General features: G+C 45.2%; 1 protein-coding gene across 1 annotated transcript in view; it reads left to right on the top strand.

Annotated features, from left to right (window-relative positions):
- The window catches only part of LOC140386635 (aurora kinase C-like), a 50035-nt gene that overhangs the window by 5744 nt on the left and 18791 nt on the right, over positions 1 to 25500 (top strand). The window contains exons 2-3 of the mRNA XM_072469136.1: positions 694 to 832; positions 17487 to 17547. Of these exons, the coding sequence (XP_072325237.1) occupies positions 694 to 832; positions 17487 to 17547 (200 nt within the window). The remainder of the gene's footprint in view (positions 1 to 693; positions 833 to 17486; positions 17548 to 25500) is intronic.

Genomic DNA, 25500 nt, shown 5'->3' with positions numbered 1-25500 from the left:
GGGGGCGGGGGTGGGGGAGGGCATCTGGGGGTGGGGGAGGGCGCCTGGAGGGTGGTGGTGGGCTTCTGGGGGGTGGGGGGAGGGCGTCTGGGGGCGGGGGTGGGGGGAGGGCGTCTGGGGGGTGGGGGACGGCGTCGAGGGGGCGGGGGTGGGGGGAGGGCATCTGGGGAGCGGGGGTGGGGGAGAGGGCGTCTGGAAGGTGGGGGTAGGCCGTCTGGGGGCGGGGGGGGAGGTGGTGGGGGGGCGTCTGGGGAGCGGGGGTGGGTGGAGGGCGTCTGGGGACCGTGAGGGGTGTGTTGTCTGGGGGACAGGGGTGGGGGGAGAGTGTCTGGGGAAGGGGCGTGGTGCCTGGGGGGTTGGGGGCTGTCTCGGGAGCGAGGGTGGTGGGACGTTATGTGGGAGCTGAGGGCTGGTGGAGGTCTGGCGTCGGGAAGGTGAGGGTGTGGGGAGGTCGGAGGGCGGTTCTCGTGTTGGGGTGGTGTGAGAGGGTCTGGGGTGAATGGGGTGTGTGTTCTGGCATCTGGGAGGGTTGGGGGCTGGGGGGTGATCATCTGGCGTTGTCGGGGGGTGGGGGGGGTGGTGGGTTTGTGTGTGTGGCAGAGGGTTTAGGTGGGGCCAGGGCTGTGAAGATCTGTCGTATCTGTGAGGTAGATTATCAGAAGCGTTCCTGACTCTTTTCCATATCTTCCACAGCCATTAACGCCGAAAAGGTTGGGCAGTCCAAAGCCTTGTCTGAAGAAACAGTTGAGTGGATCCTCCATTCCAGTGCCACCAATTGCCCTTTTTTCAAAAAACATGTCTAAAGTTGCCACTGTAGCACCACATACAACAGGTATGGTAACAGTTCTCCCAGCGTTCACCTAATCTATGGATTACTCGGATCAATAATTATTGATATTCAAATACTTTTACACAGGACATGAAAACCTTTTTTTTCTTCACATGGTTGACCAGGAATATAAATTCTGTGCCAAAATGGAGATCTGTGCCTGGAGGCTGCCGTACTACTGTTTTGCATCTGTGTTACGAAGGGAAAAAATGCTGTCTTAAGTTATAGTGAAAGAGGAGGAGAAAGAGGTTTAGATACAGACCAGTCAGTGCAATAGTGGGAGAGCTTCTGAAATTATAGAATGGTTATAGCAGGGAAGGAGGCATTTTAGTCCTCTTGTGCTTCTTCGCGTAAACCAAACAAACTAAATCTCCAAATTGGGGTAAATTAAAAATGCAGTTCCCTAAAGGGGTACAGCATCAAAGTAAACAGAATTTCAAAGGAAACTTGAAAAATCAAAACAGAATATGATTATAGGTGTAGATAACACACCCCAGTCCTTGCAGTATCCACCGGGCATGGAAGGTCTCTAAGGTACAGGCAGGCACCACGTGCTTCATTTCCAGGGACACCCGGCAACAAGCATAGCCATGGAAGAGGGACAGACCATGCAAAGAACGACCCTCTCGACTACTGCCTCAGCAGTGGATGTTCTGGCCTTCTGAAGGAGCAAATAGCCTGTGTTGTTCCCCTGGTTTTTCTTGTAACCCTGCACATTTTTTCCCTTTGGGATAATTATCAAATTCTCTTCTGAAAGCCACAATTAAATCTGCCTCCACCATACTCAGTACATTGCAGATCCTTGAGTGTTGTTGGAGCAGAACTCATCCAGGCAAGCGGAGAGTGTTCCATTACACTCCTGACTTGTTTATTTTTCAATTAAGGGGCAATTTAGAGTTGCCGATTCACCTACCCTGAACATCTTTGGGTCGTGGGAGTGAGACGCACGCAGACACGGGGAGAATGTGCAAACTCCACATGGACAGTGACCCGGGGCAGGAATCGAACTTAGGTCCTCAACTGTGCCGCCCTGCACTCCTGACTTGTAACCTGTAGATGGTAGATGTAGCTTTGGGGAGTCAGGAGATGAGTTACTCGCACAGGATTTCTAGCCACTGACCTGTTGTAGCCACAGTATTTATGTGGCTAGTTCAGTTTCTGGTCATTGGTAACCCCCAGGATGTTGATTGTGGGGGATTCAGCGATGATAATGCCAGTGAATGTCATGGGCTGTTAGTGGGAGAGAATCTAGAAGAATGGTCCTCGCATCAAGCGGTTTATTTCGCTGGCGGGGGATGGCATCTGCTAAAGACCCAGACCGTCTCTCTGCCGAACAAAGGAAAACGTCCATTCTTATACATTTTTCTAAACGGCTACACAGCCCATTTCAGCTGTACTTTGTCCAATAATATTGATTATAGATTTCATACATTAGTTATATATCCAATTAAATTTGACATTACGTAAAGTGGGTTGGTACCTTACAAGCCCCTGACTTCATGAAGAAGTCACTCATGCTAACTGTTAAAGTTATCTTCCCTGTCTGCATCTGGAGACCTTGGGCTGGCGATGATTCATAATGCTCCTTGTTCTGTGGAACTGTTATCACTTGAGGTGAAATACTCCCGAGATTCCTCCATGCCTGTTTCCCATTCAATGCCTTAATATCAATCATAATTGTCTCCCTGACTAACTCTGCTGTTTGTAATTAAATGATGTTCATACCAGTTTGCAACTTACCCAGCTAATGGTTGTTCAGGAATGTGGCTAGTTCAGCTAAAAGTCATTTTGTCTTTAGTATTGTCAACTCGGCTAACAAGCCATTTTATGTAACTTCTTTTTAATTGTATGTCTGTCCTTTCTGATATTAGTAATTCTTAGGTTATAAAATTACACGCATTGTTTATACACTATCTATTCCTACAAATTGCCTCTTATACAGGCATCTAAGCCAGGGTACCTTTATCTAAAATCTTCTTTGTAAATCTGCCTTAAACATGGGCGATGGCATGATTCTCTCTTGTAGAAGATGTTCATTGCCCAGCACTTGTGTGGCACGAATGTTACTTGCCACTTAGCCAAAACCTGGATATTGTCTAGGTCTTGCTGGATTTGGACATGGACTGCCTCATTATCTGAGGAATTGCGAATGGTGCTAAATATTGTGCAAACATCCCCACTTCTGACCTTATAATAATAATCTTTATTGTCACTAGTAAGCTTACATTAACACTGCAACGAAGGGTAGCATGGTGGCGCACTGCTGCCTCATGGCGCCGAGGTCCCAGGTTTGATACCGGCCCTAGGTCACTGTCCATGTGGCGTTTCTACATTCTCCCCGTGTTTGTGTGGGTTTCCCCCCCACAACATAAAAGATGTGCAGGGTAGGTGGGTTGGCCATGCTAAATTGTCCCTTAATTTAAAAAAAAAAACCCACTACAATGAAGTTACTGAAAAGCCGCTAGACACCACATTCCGGGGCCTGTTCGGGTACACAGGGAGAATTCAGAGAATGTCCAAATTACCTAACAGTACGTCTTTCGGGACTTGTGGGAGGAAACCGGAGCACCCGGAGGAAACCCACGCAGACACTGGGAGAACATGCAGATTCCGTACAGACAGTGACGCAAGCCAGGAATTGAACCTGGGACCCTGGCGCTGTGAAGCAACAGTGCTAACATGCCGCCCGTATGATGGAAGGAAAGTTCATTGATGAAGCAGCTGAAGATGGTTGGCCTAGGCTATGACCCTGAAGAACTCTTGCAATGTTATCCTTGAGCTGAGATGATTGACCTCCAATAACCACAACCATCTTCCTTTGTAACAGATATTTCTCCAACTTCCAGGGAGTTACCCCCTGGATTCCCATTGTTTCCTGTTTAGCTAGGGCTCCTGATGTCATACACATGCTGTCTTGATGTCAAGGGCAGTCACTCTCCCCTCACCTCAGGCATTCAGCTCTTTTGTTCATGTTTGAACTAATGTTGGAATGAGGTTAGGAGCTGAGTGATCCTGGTGAACCCCAAACTGAGTGTCAGTGACCAGGTTATTGCCACTTATTAGCACTGTTGATGACTCCTTCCATCACTTTGCTGATGATCAAGTAGGCTGATGGGGTGATAATTGACCATGTTGGATTTGTTCTGTACACTAGAAACAAGACATACCTGATAATTTTCCATATTGTCGGGTAGATGCCAGTGTTTGTAGCTGTACTGGATCTATTGCCAGTGTCCCATGAAATGGAATCCCTCTTTCCTGCACCACTCCTTTAGCTACCTGTTACTTCCCTAATTTTCTCATCCCTATGCCAATTTCACATGGCTTGGGTAGTATTCCGAGGTAATAACCTTGAGGATCTGTTCTTTAATTTTGTTCCTAGTTTCTGATAATCTCCAAACTGGTCCTCTTTCCTAGTGTTGCCTATATTGTTTGTCCCAACGTGGACCACAACAACTGATTGGCTGGTAGGAAATCTGCTAAATTTGAAAAAAAAGATGGCAAACTCATTAATAAATTAATTAACTAACGAGAGATGCTGGGCAGGCGATATGCGATAGTTGCATGATGTGGGAGATGGCAGATCCCATTACGAGCTGCAGAGACCACATCTGCATCAGGTGCTGCTTGAGTTGACGAGCTGGAGTCTGAGCTGTGGATACTGTGGCACATCCGAGAGTGGGAAGAGTTACCTGGGTGCTGTTTTTCAGGAGGCGGTCACGCCCAGTAGATTAAGTACCTCATTCGGCAAGTGGTCAGGGACAACAGGTTGTGACTGCGAGTGAGGCAGGTAGATGGATCCTGAATTCAGAAATGGAGGAGCCTCAACTCTTGACCTTGTCCAGCAGATATGAGGTACTTCCTGTGTGGATGAGGAAAAGAGCTGTAGGGAGGATGAGCTAGCTGACCACTGCACCATGGTACAGGAGGCCATTCAAGGGGGGTTGTGGTGGAGAAGCAAAAAGACAAGTGGTAGTTGTAGGGGATTTTTAATTAGGGGAACTGATAGCATCCATTGTAAGTCGGACAGAGAGTCCCGCATGGTATGTTGCCTGCCCGGTGCCAGCGTGAGGGACTAACTGGCTTGAAAGGATATGTGAGGGAGAGGATCCAGTTGTTGTAGTCCACGTTGGGACAAACAATATAGGCAACACTAGGATAGGAAAGAGGACCAGTTTGGGGATTATCGGAAACTAGTAACAAAATTAAAGAACAGATCCTCAAGGGTTATTACCTCAGATTACTACACCCATTGGCATAGGGATGAGAAAATTAGGGAAGTAAACAGGTGGCTGAAGGAGTGGTGCAGGAAAGAGGGATTCCATTTCATGGGACACTGGCAATAGTATTGGGACAGGAGATCTGCACATTGGGATGGTCTCCACCTGAATCAATCTGGGACCAGTGTTCTAGTGGGAATGATAAATAAGGTGGTCACAACGACTTTAAACTAGCAAACGGTGGGGGCGGGGTGGGGCGGGTGGGGTGGAGAGAGGTTAAAACTACAGGAAGGTTAATGGGGATCAAAGCAGCAGGTCAGCATGTGAGGAGAAGATATAGGTTAATAGGATGAACAGGCAGGGCCAATCTAACGTCCAAGAAGGGGAAAGGAAATGTAAAAAAATCAAAATGTAAGGTCACTGTTGGAGTAAAAGTTGGGGATGAGACTGAGCTATCAGAGATTAATAAAGGAGGCCAGAATGTGTGAAAAGTGTAGTGCACAAGAAAATCCTGCAAGGGAAAGACAAATCAGTAGGAAATATTTAAAACCTTGTACCTAAATGCATGTAGTATTCGGAATAAGGTCAATGAGCCGACAGCAGAAATAGAGACAAATGGGTATGATTTGGTGGGGATCACTGAAACATGGTTGCAGTCAGACCAGGACTGGAAGTTAAATATCCAAGGGAACTCCGTATTTTGAAAGGATAGACAGGATTGAACAGGAGTTAGAGTTGCTTTATTGGTTAAAGCAATGGGGCTGGTTTAGCACAGTGGGCTAAACAGCTGGCTTGTAATGCAAAAGAAGGCCAGCAGCGCGGATTCAATTCCTGTACCAGCCTCCCCGAACAGGCACTGAAATGTGATGACTAGGGGCTTTTCACTAACTTCATTGAAGCCTACTTGTGATAATAAGTGATTATTATTATTGAAGATGACATCAAGGTGTGTTAAGAAATTATATTGGCACTAAGGGCCAAAATGTTGACTCAATCTGGGTAGCCCCAAGTATCTGAAGCTTTCTCCTACCAGCCTGAACGGCATCCCCTTCAGCCTACTCTCCTGCCCCCTCGCCTGAATCACGAACAACTCGCTCTTAGCTATGTTCAATTTGTATCCTGAAAACCGGCCAAATTTCCTCGGGGTTTCCATGATACCATCCACCCCCGCCATTGGGTCTGATACGTATAATAGCAGGTCATCCGCGTATAACGAGACTTCATGCCCCCCCACCCCCGACCAGTCCTTTCGAATCCCTTGAAGCTCTCCGAGCAATTGCTAGGGGCTCTATGGCCAGCGCGAACAGCAGTGGGGGGAGAGGGCAACCCTGCCTTGTCCCGCGTTGCAGTCTGAAGTAATCTGATGTCGTCCTATTCGTCCCTACACTAACCTCTGGGGCCCGATATAGCAGCCTAACCCAGTCAATGAACCCCTCCCCAAACCCAAACCGTCCCAGCATCTCCCACAGATAGTCCCACTCGACCCGGTCAAAAGCCTTTTCCGCATCCATAGCTACCACTATCTCTGCCTCCCTGCTCTCAGGGGGCATCATAATCACATTAAGCAGCCTTCTTAGATTGCCCACCAGTTGCCTACCCTTAATGAACCCGGTTTGGTCCTCCGCAATTATGTCCGGTACACAGTCCTCAATTCTAGTCGCCAAGATCTTGGCCAGTAACTTCGCGTCTACGTTGATCAAAGATATCGGCCTGTAAGATCCACAAGCCTCCGGGTCTTTACCCCGTTTCAGAATAAGCAGAATCGTGGCCTACGACATCGTCGGGGGTAGAACCCCTCTGTCTCTTGCCTCGTTAAAAACCCTGACCAGCACCGGCCCCACTATCTCGGCAAACTTTTTATAAAACCTCACCGGATACCCATCCGGCCCTGGGGCTTTACCCAACTGCATGACCTTCAGGCCCCCAATACCTCTTCTATCCTGACCAGCGCACCCAGTCCATCTACCAACCCCCTACCCACTCTTGGGAAGGTCAGTCTGTCCAGGAATCGCCTCGTCCCCTGGGGGTTCCGAAGTGTACAGCTTACTATAAAAGTCCTTAAAGACCTTGTTCAGCCCTGCCAGGTCCCCCACCAGATTTCCCTCCCCACCCGCTATCCTGCCTATCTCCCTAGCCGCTTCTCTCTTCCTTAATTGTTGCGCGAGCATTCTGCTGGCCTTCTCTCCATGCTCATAGACATCATGCCTTTTGCCTTTCTAAGTTGCTCTACGGCCTTGCCTGTAGTCAGTACCCTGAACTCGGCCTGCAGCCTCTGTCGTTTCCTGAGTAACTCTGGCCTTGGGGACCCCGCATAGCTCCTGTCTGTCCGTAAAATTTCCTTAACCAGTCGGTCAGTTTCTGCCCTATCTGTCCTGTCCCTATGAGCCCGGATTGAGATCAGCTCCCCTCTCACCACTGCCTTCAACGCTTTCCAGAGCACCGCTGCTGAGACTTCTCCGGTATCATTTACCTGCAGGTAATTCTGCATGCATAAAACGGCCAGCTAAATCTCCACGGATCAGCTCCCCCCATTTGCTCCATGAACCCTCTCAGTTCCTTTGCCATCGCTGGCAACCTGCCCGTTTTTGAACATTACCGACCCAGGCTCGGGTCCAGGACTGTGTTAAAGTCCCCACCCATGATCAGTTTGCGCGAGTCCAAAGTCGGGGATCTTCCCTAGCAAACCTCCTGATAAAACCCACATCGTCTCAATTAGGGGCATACACACTAACCAAGACTACTCTCACTCCCTCGAGCTTACCCCTAACCATAACAAATCTGCTGCCCCCATCCGCAACTGTACCCTCCGCCTCAAATTGAACCCTTTTATTAATCAGGATCGCAACCCCCCTAGTCTTCGTGTCGAGCTCCGAATGAAAGACCAGACTAACCAAGCCCTTCCTTGGCCTAACCTGGCCTGCCACTTTCAGGTGCGTCTCCTGCAGCATGACTACGTCCGCCTTCAGAACCCTCAAATGCGCGAACACACGCCCCCCCCCCCCCCCCCGTTTCATTCCAGGTGATCAACCTGGTTGGTGGGCACTTCGCTGCCCCCCCCCCCCCCTTTGCCGATCAGCCATCCCCTTTCCTTGGCCAACCCCCCAGCCATGTGTCGCGCATCCTCTGGCCCGCCTCCTGGCTGGCTCCACCACGACCTCCTCACTGTTGCCATGTCCAATTTCCATCCTCGTCAGCAGATCAACTCTTTCCCCCCCCCCCCCCCCCCACAACACCATCCTATCACCTAACCTCTGCTCTAATCTAACTATATGAACACTCCCCACCTGGCTTCCATTGACTAGCCCACCCAGCTAGGCTGGTGGCTCCCAGCTTCGGCGCCAGTACGTCTCTCACCCATTGTTCCTTGGCTCCCCCCGGTCCATCCATACCACTTCCCCAAACCAGCCCTGCTTAAAGAAAAACTCTATACAAGTCAGAAACATCCCCAACAATAGTGCAATTTAAATAAACAATTGGAGATCAGAAGTACCAGGCACTCTCAGCCCCTCCCCTCCAAACACAGAAAAAGATTGGAAAAAAAAAATCCCGCGAAACCCCCATCATAACCGCACCTTTTTACCTATTTTCTTTTTTATATTTTCCTCCAACCAAACAAGAAATCCAAAAAGGAAACCCCGAAAAAGAACAAGAAAAAACACATCGCAACCAAAATACATCAACCTAAAAAGGTCGAAAATAAAAACGAAAGGAACAGACCCAAGCATGCAGGCATCTCTCACAGTGAGAGAGAAACAAAATAGACGTAAAAGTTCTACCATGAGTCCAAGAGTCCTCAGCTCCGGGCCATCCCATGCTTCTTAACAAAGTCCATCGCGTCCTCAAAATAGTGGTGCTGGCTCTCCTACGTAATCCACAGTCGTGCTGGAAAAAGCAGCCCGAACTTCACCTTGTTCTTATACAAAATCTCCTTCACCTGCCTGTAGCCTCCCCTCCTGGCCACCTCAGTACTCCGGCCTTGGTAAACATGCAGGTGCTATTGTCCCAAGTACAGCTTTGTGTACTCTTGGCCCATTGCAGAACCCGTTCCTTGTCCAGGTACCTGTGGAACCGGACCACAATCGCTCGTGCGGGACCCCCTTGTCGCGCCTACCTCACCTGCACTCTTGTGCCCTGTCCACCACCGGCAAGCGAGGGAACACCTCGTTCCCAACAGCTTCTGAAACATCCTCCACATACGTGGCAGCATCCAGCCCCTGAGCCCCCATCGGGAGGCCAACGATTCTTACATTCTGCCGGTGGGATCTGTTGTCCAGGTCCTCCAGCCTTTCCAGGAGCATCTTTTGCTGATCCCTCAACCTCCGAATCTCCAAGTCCGCCACCGTTTGAAAGTCGGCCTGCTCCACCACCGTCTTCTCCAGCTTCTGGAGCTTCTCAGCCTGATCATCCAGCCTTTTTCCCAGTCGGTTAATCGACTTCTGGAGCGGCTCCAAATTACCGCCATTCAGAGCTAAAAAGCCCTCCTGTCTGGCCTGTAGCAGCTGTTCCATTGTAGGCTGGGCTGTCGGTGCCTTGCTCTGGACATCAGCCATATTGGTCTCTCTCACAGCCTCCACCGTGCCCTTGCTTGACCACTTCTTCTGCTGTTTTGGGATGTAAGGCAGGAATTCAGGGAGCTAGGGTGGAATCTTAGAGCTAGAACAAACCAAGTTATTATCTCTGGATTGTTACCGGTGCCACGTGCTAGCGAGACGAGGAATAGGGAGAGAGAGCAGTTGGACACATGGCTACAGTGATGGTGCAGGAGGGAGTGTTTCAGATACCTGGATAATTGGGGCTCATTCTGGGGGTAGGTGGGACCTCTACAAACGGGATGGTCTACACCTGGACCAGAGGGGTACCAATATCCTGGGGGTGAAATTTGCTAATGCTCTTCGGGAGGGTTTAAATTAATTCAGCAGGGGGTTGGGAACCTGAATTGTAGCTCCAGGGTACAGGAGGTTGAGAGTAGTGAGGTCATGAGTAAGGTTTCAAGGTCACAGGAGTGTATCGGCAGGCAGGAAGGTGGTTTGAAGTTTGTCTACTTCAACGCCAGGTGCATCCGGAATAAGGTGGGTGAACTTGCAGCATGGATTGGTACCTGGGACTTTGATGTTGTGGCCATTTCGGAGACCTGGATAGAGCAGGGACAGGAATGGTTGTTGCAGGTTCCAGGGTTTAGATGTTTCAGTTAAGCTCGGGAAGGTGGTAAGAGAGGGGGAGGGGTGACATTGTTAGTCAAGGACAGTATTACGATGGCAGAAAGGACGTTTGATGAGGACTCGTCTACTGAGGTAGTATGGGCTGAGGTTAGAAATAGGAAAGGAGAGGTCACCCTGTTGGGTGTTTTCTATAGGCCTCCGAAAAGTTCCAGAGATGTAGAGGAAAGGATTGCAAAGATGATTCTGGATAGGAGCAAAAGTAACAGGGTAGTTGTTATGGGGGACTTTAACTTTCCAAATATTGACTGGAAACACTGTAGTTCGAGTACTTTAGATGGGTCTGTTTTTGTCCAATGTGTGCAGGAGGGTTTCCTGACACAGTATGTAGATAGGCCAACGTGAGGCGAGGCCACATTGGATTTGGTACTCGGTAATGCACCAGGACAGGTGTTAGATTTGGAGATAGGTGAGCACTTTGATGATAGTGACCACAATTTGGTTACGTTTACTTTAGCGATGGAAAGGGATGGGTTTATACTGCAGGGCAAGAATTATAGCTGGGGGAAAGGCAATTATGATGCAATGAGGCAAGACTTGGGATGCATAGGATGGGGAAGGAAACTGCAGGGGATCGGCACAATTGAAATGTGGAGCTTGTTCAAGGAACAGCTACTGCGTGTTTTTGATAGGCATGTACCTGTCAGGCAGGGAGGAAGTGGTCAAGCGAGGGAACCGTGGTTTACTAAAGTAGTCAAGAGGAAGAAGGAGGCTTATGTAAAGATGAGACGTGAAGGTTCAGTGAGGGCGCTCGAGAGTTACAAGTTAGCTAGGAAAGACCTAAAGACAGAGCTAAGAAGAGCCAGGAGGGGACATGAGAAGTCTTTGGCAGGTAGGATCAAGAATAACCCTAAAGCTTTCTATAGATATGTCAGAAATAAAAGAATGACTAGGGTAAGAGTAGGGCCAGTCAAGGACAGTAGTGGGAAGTTGTGCGTGGAGTCCAAGGAGATAGGAGAGGTGCTAACTGAATATTTTTCGTCAATGTTCGCACAGGAAAAAGACAATGTTGTCGAAGAGAATACTGAGATACAGGCTACTAGACTTGAAGGGCTTGAGGTTCTTAAGGAGGAGGTGTTAGCAATTCTGGAAAGTGTGAATATAGGCAAGTCCCTTGGGCCGGATGGGATTTATCCTAGGATTCTCTGGGAAGCTGGGGAGGAGATTGCTGAGCTTTTGGCTTTGATCTTTATGTTGTCATTGTCTACAGGAATAGTGCCAGAAGACTGGAGGATAGCAAATGTTGTCCCTTGTTCAAGAAGGGGAGTAGAGACAACCCCGGTAACTATAGACCAGTGAGCCTTACTTCTGTTGTGGGCAAAGTCTTGGAAAGGATTATAAGAGATAGGATTTATAATCATCTAGAAAGGAATAATTTGATTAGAGATACACAACACAGTTTTGTGAAGGGTAGGTCGTGCCTCACAAACCTTATTGAGTTCTTTGAGAAGGTGACCAACAGGTGGACGAGGGTAAAGCAGTTGATGTGGTGTATATGGATTTCAGTAAAGCGTTTGATAAGGTTCCCCACGGTAGGCTATTGCAGAAAATACGGAGGCATGAGATTCAGTTTTGATCAGAAATTGGCTAGCTGGAAGAAGACAAAGGGTGGTGGTTGATGGGAAATGTTCAGACTGGAGTTCAGTTACTAGTGGTGTGCCACAAGGATCTGTTTTGAGGCCACTGCTATTTCTCATTTTTATGAATGACCTGGAGGATGGGTGAGTAAATTTGCAGATGATACGAAAGTCGGTGGAGTTGTGGACCGTGCGGAAGGGACATTGATAAGCTGCAGAGCTGGGCTGAGAAGTGGCTAATGGAGTTTAATGCAGAAAAGTGTGACGTGATTCATTTTGGAAGGAGGAACAGGAAGACAGAGTACTGGGCTAATGGTAAGATTTTTGGCAGTGTGGATGAGCAGAGAGATCTCGGTGTCCATGTACATAGATGCCTGAAAGTTGCCACCCAGGTTGATAGGGTTGATAAGAAGGTGTACGGTGTGTTAGCTTTTATTGATAGAGGGATTGAGTTTCGGAGTCGTGAGGTAATGTTGTAGCTGTACAAAACTCTGGTGCGGCCGCATTCCGAGCATTGTGTGCAGTTCTGGTCGCCTCATTATAGGAAGGATGTGGGAGCATTGGAAAGGGTGCAGAGGAGATTTACCAGAATGTTGCCTGGTATGGAGGGAAGATCTTATGAGGAAAGGCTGAGGGACTTGAGGTTGTTTTCGTTAGAGAGAAGAAGGTTAAGAGGTGACTTAATTGAGGCATACAAGATGATCAGAGGATTAGATGGGGTGGACAGTGAGAGCCTTTTTGCTCGGCTGGTGATGTCTAGCACGAGGGGACATAGCTTTAAATTGAGGGGAGATAGATATAGGACAGATGTCAGAGGTAGGTTCTTTACTCAGAAAGTAGTAAGGGCGTGGAATGCCCTGCCTGCAACAGTAGTGAACTCGCCAAAATTAAGGGCATTTAAATGGTCATTGGATAAACATATGGATGATAAGGGAATAGTGTAGATGGGCTTTAGATTGGTTTCACAGGTCGGCGCAACATCGAGGGCCGAAGGGCCTGTACTGCGCTGTAATGTTCTATGTTTACGGTCCCTCCTGGCTGCTTAAGTCCATACAACACTGTATGGGTTCAGCGCCCAAGTACTATTGCTTTCCAGTTCCGCGGTCAAAAGCGCAAAAAAATCGGGGGGAACGGTCCAAAAGTCCGACCGAAACGGGAGCCACCAAATGTGCGACCTACTCCCTCATGGCCGCCACCGGAAGTCCCGTTGTGCACCAATTCACCTGCTCTATTTAATCGTTCCCTAAAATTTGACAAATAATCTAATGTAAGTTCCGACTGCTCACTCACCAATTTTTGCCAATAATGGCACTTCACCTGTATCATCATTCTCTGATTTCTCCTCTTGTCTTAACCTGTGACTTTGCGACCTTGTTACTACGCAATCTGGAAAACTCCCAGGATATTCGTCCTTCAACACTTCAGTTGTCTGATTTTCCACTGGCTTATTAACCACAGTAGCCATCATTCCCACCTGCGATCCAGCTATATCATTACCCAAGATAAACTGTATTCCTGGACAAGATAGTTTCTCTATTACACCTACTACCACTTCACCACTCATCACTGGACTTTCCAACCTTACCTTATATAATGGAACACTACTCTTCTCACCCTGAATTCCACAAATTACCACTTTTTCTGGCAATATTCCTCCCAAACTACATAATTCCTCATCTCTTACCATCAAAGATTGACCAGAACAAAGAAAAGTACAGCACAGGAACAGGCCCTTCGGCCCTTCAAGCCTCCACCGACCATGTGCCCGTCTAAACTAAAATCTTCTATACTTCCGGGGTCTGTATCCCTCTATTCCCATCCTATTCATGTATTTGTCAAGATGCCCCTTAAACATCACTATCGTCCCTGCTTTCACCACCACCTCCGGCAACGGGTTCCAGGCACCCACTACCCTTTGTGTAAAAAAAAAAAAAACTTGCCTCATACATTTTCTCTAAACCTATGCCCCCTAGTAATTGACTCCTCTACCCTAGGAAAAAGTATCTTTGACGATCCACTCTGTCTATGCCCCTCATAATTTTGTAGACCTCTTATCAGGTCGCCCCTCAACCTCCTTCGTTCCAGTGAGAACAAACCAAGTTTATTCAACCTCTCCTCATAGCTAATGCCCTCCAGATGAGGTCAATCTCTTCTGCACCCTCTCTAAAGCCTCCACATCCTTCTGGTAGTGTGGCGACCAGAATTGAACACTATAACCCAAGTGTGGCCTAACTAAGGTTCTATACAGCTGCAACATGGACTTGCCAGTTTTTATACTCAATGCCCTGGCCAATGAAGGCAAGCATGCCGTATGCCTGCTTGACTACCTTCTCCACCTGTGTTGCCCCTTTCAGTGACCTGTGGACCTGTACACCAAGATCTCTCTGACTGTCCATACTCTTGAGGGTTCTACCATTCACTGTATATTCCCTACCTGTATTAGACCTTCCAAAATGTATTACCTCACATTTGTCCGGATTAAACTCCATCTGCCATCTCGCCGCCCAAGTCTCCAAACAATCTACATCCTGCTGTATCCTTTGACAGTCTTCATCGCTATCCGCAATTGCACCAACCTTTGTTTCGTCCACAAACTTACTAATCAGACTAGTTATATTTTCCTCCAAATAATTTTTTCCTCTCTATCTCTCTTTTTCTTATTCCTCTCTATCTCTTTCTCTCTATTTTTCTTTTTCCCTGATCTGTATCTCCCTTTCTCTCACTTTTTGTTCTGTTCGGGCTATTCTTTCTTTTTCTCTCATTTTGTATTCAAGCTGCTTTAATTCTTTTTCATGGTCAAGTTGCTTGATTTGTAACTGAAGTTTTGCCATTTCTATTGTGTCAGACTGTATCTTGGGCAATTTTAAATGCTCAGCTACCGCCGTAAGTACCTCATCTTTTTGTACCTTGGCAGGTAATGTTAAATGCAATGTATTTGCCAAATCTTAACAGTCTGTTTTTGGTCTCTGTCTGTAAGGTTCTGCGTGTGACCATCTCCACCCACAAAAATTTCAGAGCCTCTGAAAGAGCCATTGTCCACAACACACCCCCTACTTAAACTAAAATAACACGCCTGAAAAGCTACCGCAATATGCTCACTCCTCACCGTCTTTAAGTTCACAAAGCCAACCCAATAGATAGACTTTTACTCCCTCGTGCCTCCAATTTGTTATGGGCCAGGGTTTAGAGAACTCCAAAGTATATCATGGAGATCACCTGACCCACGACTTTTACTAGATTGTGGTATGGGGAGTACATGGCCCATTCTACAGGTGTGGTGCAGCAGAAATCTAAAAGTAATTTTTTTAAGCAAAACAATGTTTATTCTATGAACTCTGTTAACCTTTTTAAAACATGCAGTGAGCATTTAGCAATCATCAATTCAAATACAACTCCCAAAGAATACAGCACTCTAAGTAATCCTTAAACTTTCCTTTTAACATCCATAAGACAAAAAAACTTTTTTACGGAAGCACATCAGGTTTAAATTCTCTACTGAGAGCAGTTATCACTCTGAATTCACCAAAGGATCTCTAGATGGTCTTTAGATGGCAGAGAGATCAAATTTACACCTTTGGCTCACTGCTAAACACTAAAAAGAAACTAAAAAACAGACACACCCAAGCTTTTCCTCAAAGCGAAACTAAAAATCAGATCCAGAGCTCCGCTCCATCCACACACTGACATCACTGCAGCCACTTGAGCAGACAAACATTTCTTAGTGACATTCTCATGACAGTTGACAGGTCCCGCCTCCCGTCTGAGAACAGCTGAATACTCGGCAATTGCCATCTCGGACCATGTTGAATTTTGCTTTGATTTTGACCCTCCTGAGTGCCCATCCTGGAGACTAGACACCAACTTATTGTCTGATGACAAATTTTTGTAAGTGATTGTCTGCTGCTTTAGCACACTTTATCAAACTCAACAAAACAGAATCAATTTCTCTGTCGACTCGATTGGGAAACCCTAAAGGCTGTCATAAGGGGTGAAATTACCTCATATAAAACTCACATTGTGAAAAAGGAGAGCGAGGAATGACAAAGGCTGACGGACTCCATCTTGGAGGTTGACTGCCAATATTCTGCTCCCCCAACGCTGAATTTAATGATGCACAGAAAAAACTAGCAACTGCAATTTGAATTGATCTCCACGAACAAAGCGGTGCGTTGGCTAAGATGTTCAAGGGGCATCTTCTACGAACATAGTCTTATTGCGAATCAACTCCAGAATCGGGCAGCCTCCTGCAAAATTCCTCCGATTCGGAGCTAAGAAGGGAATCTAGTCTCGGCCTCTCCAGGTTAATGCGGCTTTCAGTACTTTTTAGCTGTATGAGTCAGAGCCTCCTCCAGACACTTCAGACATGATGAGGTTTCTAGATGGTTTACACATCCCGACCCTTGAAGAAACAGGAACTGGAGTCCCTCTTAAGCCCAGAAGAAGTACAGAAATGTATTGGTCGGCTGGAATCTGGCAAATCCCCCGGTCCTGACGGCCCAAATTTTTAAGAGGCTCTCAGAGCAACTAATACCTTTCATTTTGGACTGTTCAATGATTCACTGTCTCGGGGTTCGTTACTCCAATCCACGACCCAAGCCAAGGTCTCTGTGCACCTGAAAAAGGGTAAGGACCCAATGGAGTGTAGGTCATATCTTCTTCATTTCACTTCTTAACACGGATGTTAAGATGCTGGTGAGTCCTGGCAACCTGGATTGGAGCCATGTCTCCCTGATATAATTTCAATGTCTGAGGTCTCTCAAACATTGGCCTATCCCCCTAACCTGAAGTTACAGTATCTTTGGATGCAGAAAAGGCATTTGATAGGGTGGAGTGGAACTACCTTTGAGATCTTGGATAGTTTTGGTTTTGGCCCCAAATTCTTCTGGGTTTGCTTGATGTACAATTCCTTGAAAGTCAACATCCGCAAGAATATGACTTCCTCTGACTACTTCACATTGGGCAGGGCACCAGACAGTGTTGCCCATTTCTCCATTGCTCTTCATGTTAGCCATTGAGCTTCTGGCAATAATAATCTTTAGTAGTGTCACAAGTAGGCTTACATTAACACTGCAATGAAGTTACTGAGAAAATCTCCTAGTCGCCACACTACGATGGCAGAAGGGTTGGTAACCAGAATTAGGATTTGGAAAGCACTGCCTGACAGATTCAGTAATAATTTCCAAAAGGAAATGGGATACTTGAAGAAGAAGCAAAATCTGGGGCTGTCGAGCATGGGAATACTAGAATAGAGCAGACACAGGTATGTATGGCTTCCAGTGCTGTATCATTCCATGATACTAAACCCAGGTACTGCCAGCCCTGCAATTGCTGTGCAATCCCTTTACCGTGTTGCATGACACTTCCAGGTGGGCTGTGGATGTTGGACATTTTGTTTACCCTACAGCCTCCAATAATGACAGACCCCTACTTCACTGCTGAAATGGGGGATTCTGAACTCCATGGTGTATTATGAGGTCTTCTCTGTCCACAAGATGATATTAAGTAGGTAATATTTTCTGCTAAGGTTTAAATCCATTAAAGTTTGAAAATTGAAGTTATTGTGTCACCGGTTGTCCACATACGGATTGTCAATGCTTTTTTGTATAAGTGTTTAATGGAAAATAAGTTTCAATCTTGCCTCTAGCTCAGGGATCTGGATTTCAAAGAGCCGCGACAGAACCAGAAAGCCAGCAGCTGTTGGTTAAGTGAGTATCTTTTATTTGTTCAATGTGTGAATTCTGTTGTTTGTACAAGCTGTGATTAATCTCTTCTGGTTCTCCAGTTTCTTTTGCCGACTACACTTCAAAAAGCAAAATTTTGTGATGACACGAGACACATTCTGATGGCATGTACTTCCTGGTGTGTACTGTTGCGAGTTTCTTTTACTTGTCTTTTCTGTGGCTCAGTTCCAATTATGGCAATCAGTGAATTTGCCCTTCTTTCTATGTTATCTATGTCCTAATGCTTAGAGTCGCCAGGTATCAAATCATATCACCACAAGTTTCAACCGGCTATCGATCAAAGAGCCAAACACCAGTTAGTTAGTTCAAGGTCAAGGGTACTTTATTTACATATAATTAGTCATGCAACATAAACGCTACTAGTTAACTACTGCTATCGACTAAGACCACCTGTACTTAACGTCGGGCACCCGGCTTGGGTCAGAAAACAGTGGCCGCTGTTTGCTTCTGGATCTATCTGGTTCGAAGGAGTAACTGCTGCTCAGCTGGGCGCATCCGTCTGGTAGCGGGCGTTAAACTTGTTCTTGCTTCTGGTGTTGCTGCACTTGGCGATGGCCGTGACCAATACGTGGGCGGGCATCTGGATGGCTGGGCATGTCCCAAGCTGTCATTGACCCCGTTGTTTGCGTTTCCCTTGAATAGGGAGTGGCACCATAATGTCTGGGACTGTCCCGGTTGCTCGAGTACCAGTCCTTTGTTTTGGTGAAGATGGGCCATCAAATGCTAATCGGCTCCATTAAAATGCTAATTGGAGTTTCGATACCGTCTGGACTTCTTGCTTACAAATATGCATTCCAGGCTCTGAGCCTGCCTGAGTCTTGGCTTGTCCATTTTACTCACTAGGCTTTGCAAGTTTCTCTGTACCTAGTTGGAAGTAGCCATCCCAGATGGCTGCACTCCGTCCTCTTGATCCTCAACGGGAAGCGTGGAGGATCACAATACTGGGTCTTCTTTGTTCTCAGAAATGCCGGGTACCCTTAACTAAGGACAGGTTCCTGTCCTATGGGTCCAAAACATTTACCTAATTTTGCCTAAACAACACCTATCTAAGAATTTCTAAGGGGCCATTTAACATTCAATAAAAAGGGAACCTCTAACTATGATGTGGAAATGCCGGCGTTGGACTGGGGTGAGCACAGTACGAAGTCTTACAACACCAGGTTAAAGTCCAACAGGTTTGTTTTGATGTCACTAGCTTTCAGCGCGCTGCTCCTTCCTCAGGTGAATCTCTAACTAGACTACACTCATGCTGCTATTTAACAATCAAATGCTGCTATTTAACAATCAAATAATTTATCTTACAATACAAAAATCCGATAGCAGCATCACATTTCTTCCTATTACTAACATTCATACACAGTAAAGTAAGCTTTATTAACAAAACAACAACCGTGAAATTTATTAAAGAGGAAGGTTCAGAAAGTGTGGGGTTTGCTGGAGTCTGAGGAAAGGGGCTCTAAATGTGTATACTGGAGGGCGGGAGGCTCTACTTCTCCATTTTCGCAATCTAATCATCTGAATGACACTGCACAATATGGCTATCACTAGTAAGGCTTCCACTGTGTAGGACAGTGAATACCACTTGATGAGGTTCTCACACCATGTGGGGGTATCGGTGGCTGGGTGTATGTGGTGTAGTGTCCGGGCTGGGGGTGTTGTGTCGGGTAGTCGTGTTCGGGACCTGTGTGGTTAGGGGGGTAGAGGTGGATAACGCGCGCAACTGTACTGTTCCAGCGACGATCATGATGCCGATCATCATGGTCGTCTTCATCTTATTCAGGCTTTCCTTCGCCGTCAAGTGTCTTCGTATCTTCCTCGGGGAACAAGTATAGTATCTGTTATAATCTTGTTGTTTAATATCTCGTGTGCCTCTGTTTCTCCTTAACGTCAATGTCCCATTAGAATCGTCACCATATGTGACTCCCTCATTTAAAAAAAAAAAAAACCAACCATTTGCGGAGACAAGACATCCGGGAAAAAAATTGTGTCACAGCGCGAGCGCGCTCGCAGCCTGTGGTCGATGGGCTGAGTGGGCGGACAATTTCTCCGTCCTCTGTAAACTTGTTTTTCCAACCAAGTGTTTCTGACATGCAAATAGCACGTGGGGGATAGAAACCGAAGGGTTGCCGGAAAGGGCAAAAGTTGTGGCAAAAAGCATTCTTTAAACCACGGGGCTAGAAAAGAACAGCAAAAGAGTTTCAAAAACAAGTATCCTAATGGGGTGGTGCATATGATCCGCAGGGCAAGAATGGGTGGGATCCCCGGGTAGGCCGGTGATCTGTGCCGTTGCTCCACTACCCGAACTTGGCTGACCAACTATATAGGGGGTCCTCAGACAGGGCGGGGATAAGTGCTGTTACTCCACTGCCTGAGTGACCTTCCAAGAGCGGTAAGAATTTGTAAATATATGGGCTCCAGACAAACTTGTTTCTTTAACTGCCATGTGGCGTCGGAAGAATAGTTATGACTGCATCAAGAAAGCGTCTGAGGACAACACACAAAATTGTACAAGAGAGAACGAACAACATTTAAAACAAACTAAACATAAAGGTGGGCAGGTTCCATCAGAGTACAGGACACCGTAAATCTCAATCGGTTCCTGACTGTCATCATCTGGACACCTCAAGGTTCCATTCCAAAAAGACTTTCAAAGGGGTTACCATGGTGAGAGTCAGACTCGGAGTTGTCACCATCTCCCGGGTGCCAAACTCGCTCATGGAGTTTGCGTGCTAATGCGGCGTGTGCCGATGTGAGGGCCATTTCACCATTCCTTGTCAGGCGACCAGAATTATCACGGTGCCAGTGTTTCATGTTCCGTAGGGAGGCTGCAAGGGGGTTGTCGCTATCGTCGGGTGGCGGATCAGGTTCCAGTGTGGGCAAATTTCAAAGATCGTGGTCTGGGTCTCTGGGCCTGTAGTGACTGGGGCCTGGTTCATGGGAGCTTTGTTCGGGTCTCTCGGGCTTCAGTTATGCTGTCGCTAGCAGCCGAATCAAGCATCAGGGTGAAATTTGATTCTGGGGTCGTGGTCAAGGTTGTGTCTGTGGACGTGCTGCTGGGGGAGGGTGTTGAAATCTTTAATTTATAGGATCTTAACTTGCCGAACTACGCCAAGTTGGGGGAAGCTTAGTTGATGAATCAAAGTCCTGGCGCACTACGACAAGTTGTAAGATTTGTAATATTTCTGGACTATGCCAAGTTGTTGGATTCCTAGTATTATTCGACTGTGTAAAGTTGAAGGAATTTATATCATTTCTGCTATTCGGTTACCAGTAGCACTTTGCGAATACTGGGACTCAGCAGAAACTTCAGTTAAAACTTCTCAGGTGCCAAAAAGAATTGTTTTATTTGTAGTTGCTTGATTACAATTTGAAAGTCATTTAAAAGGCAATTCGTAGACAATTCGCAGCTTTCAGAGAATTACAGACTTTTTTGCTTGGGCAGACAGCTCGATAGTAACTTTTAAAAGGTCAAAGTCTGGCAATGCAACATGAAAAGAGAGAGAGAGCTAATCTTCAGCTAAACTCAAACTCAAGTCAAAAGTACACTGACACAGACTAACACAAAGACAAACTGACAGAACCCCCAAAAGACAAAACTAAAATGGCGGGCGGAAACTTTTCAGTTATACACTTTCATATCTGTCTTAAGTCATCTAATCACACCCCAATATAATCCTAATTGGTTTGGGTTAGACTCAAACACATTTGATTTGATGGCAAGCCATCCATCTTCAATGTGCAACATCAGCTTTTAATTGTTTCATGTCTGCATGTTATGGAATGTGATATTCTGCTAATCTTTACCAGCAATAGACTGGTTTTAAGCGAGTTTAGCTGTTATCTGCATTGTGGACAATGGTGCCTTCATGTTGCTATGGTATTCAGTCCTTGTCCTTGACAATTAGCACAAGCAGTGTCAAATTGTCTTGCAACTGTGCTGTTTTAATATCACACTGACTTTGAAAATATGCATTTGCCAGAACAACGGACCTCAGTAAAAGTGAATTATGCTGTATAAATGGGTATTTAAAACTGGGGCTTAATATTTATGCTTAAACAGCTATCTTTTACCTATACTAGTTGTATTCGAAATACCTGGCTTCGACAGTCAGCCCTTTGATGAATCGAAAAATTAAGTGAGATATATCACCATAAGATAAAATACATCATTAATGCGATAGGACAGGTAAAAGCGCAATGAATAACTCCTTCATATTGTCATTACAGTTTTAAACAATAGAATGGACACTTAACATTGCAACAGGCATTTCAAAATTATTATTATAATTAATAAATTAATCAAATTTGATCACATTGGTATGTTATGTAAATGATGAATACAGCTACACAGGAGAATAGGATTATTCTTATTCTGGACATTCCATCCAGTGTGTCCAAACCACCCACAAATTTTATCCCAGAGAGAGATAAATTGGGGTGGATCAAGTTTTTTGATTTCTTTTTGGATATGTAATGCCAAATCTTTAACTTCTTTAGAGTTATCGGTAATGAAAGTGCAACATTCTGCACCAATCAGGGCCCAGGTGCCAGCTTTTTCAGCCAGCACATAGTCAAGTGCCATTCGATTTTGTAATACCACGGTTAACATTTTACAGATCTTAACATTGATATACTGATTGAAAATTGATATCATGATTACATAATTCAGCAATAAACAATTAATAATAACTTCATGTATACAAATAAAATGATTATACAATAAAAGTTGAACATATGATCTAGTAATAAATGGTAAAATGATTATCAAAATTGATGTCAAGTCTTTGACATCTTCTGGATTATACACAAAAGCTTGTTGAAAGGGTTAATTTTCTTGCAGAGACAAAAAGAGGCGCATAGCTTGGAATGATGCCATTCGCATCTCTAAACTTTTTTTTTTGCACTCAAATGGACTGGGAGTAAAAGTTGGATTGCTGCCAAATTCCCGTTATCAAATGTCTTTGAACGAATCTAGGACAAAGGTTCGGCACAACATCGTGGGCCGAAGGGCCTGTTCTGTGCTGTATTTTCTATGTTCTATGTTCTATGATCTGTTCTTTTGGAATATAGATTTGAGTTGGGTTTTTTTAAAAACCAGCTTCCACATTGTTTGAAGTTTTAATTTCCAGGCTAATTTTAAACATTTTTATTTTAAAATATCAAATACAATAGCTTATTAAATATATAACTGAACCAATCTTGTGCTGTATCTTGATTTTCTGTAGATGAATTTGTCGATTCTGTTAAAGGAAACACAGCTAACAAGATATGTTAATTTCTTTAAATTAATAAAGCAACGTTCAGAATAATGACAGTTTTCTTAAGTTGACAGTTCTTGGCAACCTTTTAGCGATACATTGAGGGTTCTTTAGCTGCTTTGATGGCAGCCGTTCTGTTCTGAGTAAGTTCCCTTTTTCGTTTGGAAATTTTCTGTCCCAAGTAAACATCTTTCTGGGCAATTTGTGCTTTGTGAAAGCTAGCTTTGTGACTGTTAGTACTGAGGTGGTTCAAGACCACCCGTAAGTCTTTGTCATGATCATCTTTATTGATGGAGGTTATCAGAACATCATCTTCCTATTGGATAATGGTGGAAGGCCGAACAGGCAGTTGCCTGAGATGATTCTGTAAAGCCATGTGGTAAACAGTTGGGCTATTATGATACTGTTGTTGATTAACTGTAAAAGCAAACCATGGTTGTAGTTGCTTAGCCAGTGTTGCTGACCAGAAGCCATACCGGGTGTGTCTTGTTGGTACGTGTTACATGGTTGACCACGAGGTGGAGATGTATTGTCGTGAACATTGTCTACTTCATTATCATCTCTTGAATCCATCCGTTGTTTTTGATAGCATTTTGCCATCCAGTGTCCTACTCTACCACAGAAAAGACATTGTGGTATTTTCTTACATGGTTGTAATGGAGCAAAGGTACATGTTTGCTCTGGTGCTGGTGGTGAAATTGTAGTTACTGCTGATATTCCTGCAGGTGCTGCAACAGCCGCCGCTGGAGCAGCAAGTAACATGGGCTGGATTTGAGCAATAGGCTGTATTTGAGCAGCTGCAGTGTTAAACGTTGCCTGATTGTGCAAACCATGATCTATCTGAATGCATTGGTCAACTATGTCTCGGTATGTGCCAGCTGTGGCCCACGCTGGTAAACCCAAATTCAAGGCAGCAGAAACTTCAGGTTTAACACCGGCTATAAAAGCCGTTTTTAATGGATAAGTGCTTGCATCCCATGTGTCATTTTCCTGGTCGAGTGTCATCCCTGAATATTCCATCCAAGTATGTGAAAAATCTTTCCTCAAAATCCTGAATATCTTCATTATTTTTTTGAATGCAAGATGTGATCTTAGACCAATTGGTCCTCGGGGAGCGAAATTTTAATTGCCAATTCTTGATTGCTAGCCAACCAGCTTCTAGATTTTGCAAATCGTCTCCAAGGGCAACTTCTTCATTTCTAAGGGTTGAAATTACACGAGTACCTAGCATGATAGTCAGAATTTGTACTCCATCAAATGGGTGGAGACTGTAAATGGCTTGTAATCTGTGGATTCCATCCCATGTGGTCATACCACCCTTTTTAGGGTGTGGAAGATCTTTGGACCATTCGTCAATTTTCAAAGGACCCATTGGTGGTCAAATATGTATTTAGTGATAGTTTCACCATCTTCTATTTTTTTGCTTCCAACTCTAACCCGTTTGTGTTTTAAAGGGGCTAGTCGAATTACTTTAGTATTTTGTATTGTAGGAACACTATCTTCGTCTGATTCACCTCACCGAGACAATCATTTATTTTTAACAATTGATCTCGGCTTTGCAATTGTCGATTGTGCCACTAGGTGGGGTGCTTGTGCTGCTTTCTGAGTTTGTTCAAATTTCTGCACAGAAAGCCTGTTTGTCAAAGAATTGCAGTGTTCAGTTACGTTGTTTATATCTCTTTCTAAAACACATCTTTCTTTCATTAACTTGCAATTTTCAAGTTCAATTCGCTCAGTTTTTAATTGCAATTGTCGGTATTTTGACTCCACTTCAAAAACTTGATTTTGGAATTCTGTTATTTGAAAAGATAACTGCTGGAGTTCGGAGGTTTTGTTTTGCAAATCTGTTTTAATTTCATCATAATGCTCAAGTTTGGATTTTGCATCTTGCAATTCTTCAACAACTGCAATTAGTTGGTTTTTAGTGGACCTATACTCATCATCACTTTGCTCAGTAGTTAATGGTATTTTGACTCCACTTTAAAAACTTTGAAATTCTGCAATTTGAACAGATAACTGCTGGAGTTCAGAGGTTTTATTTTGCAAATCTGTTCTAATTTCATCATAATGCTCAAGTTTGGATTTTGCATCTTGCAAATCTTCAGCAACTGCAATTAGTTGGTCTTTAGTGGACTGAAGCTGATGATCACTTTTATTTTTAATAATGATCTCTTGCTGACTGTGTATCTGTCCCGTAATTACCAGGGACCATTTTACACGTTCTGCACCGTGTAATCGTGTGCATTTTCCCCATGCTCTCTTGATATTATTGAAGGACCACTGTCCTCTGGGGATACCATACTTTGATTCAATTTTTTTTGAGGTTTCACATAGGTTAAATTGCCTACGAGTGAAAGATCTACAATCCCCAAACATATCTTCAACAGAAACATCTGGTATTCCAGCACCCCCCTTGGATGTAGTGGGGAGTAATTTTCTGCCTGCTAAAGGCTCTGAATCTACACTTTGATTTGAATCAGCCATAAATTTTCTTGATCGCCGACTGCCGTGACTATTTTTTTCAGTCCCGTTTTATTTTAGTTACTGCAGTGACTAATCTTCCACTCACGTCTACGTTAGTCTCAACGACTGGCACTTGATTTATTTAACACAGTCTATAAAAATGTTCTTTTCAAGGGTCGAAGTACTGATTGATGCG

The sequence above is a fragment of the Scyliorhinus torazame genome, chromosome 12, assembly GCF_047496885.1.
Source record: "Scyliorhinus torazame isolate Kashiwa2021f chromosome 12, sScyTor2.1, whole genome shotgun sequence".
NCBI classification, from domain to species: Eukaryota; Metazoa; Chordata; class Chondrichthyes; order Carcharhiniformes; family Scyliorhinidae; genus Scyliorhinus; species Scyliorhinus torazame.
Note: the sequence above shows the minus strand (reverse complement) of the source record. Positions and strands in the feature narration are given on the sequence as shown.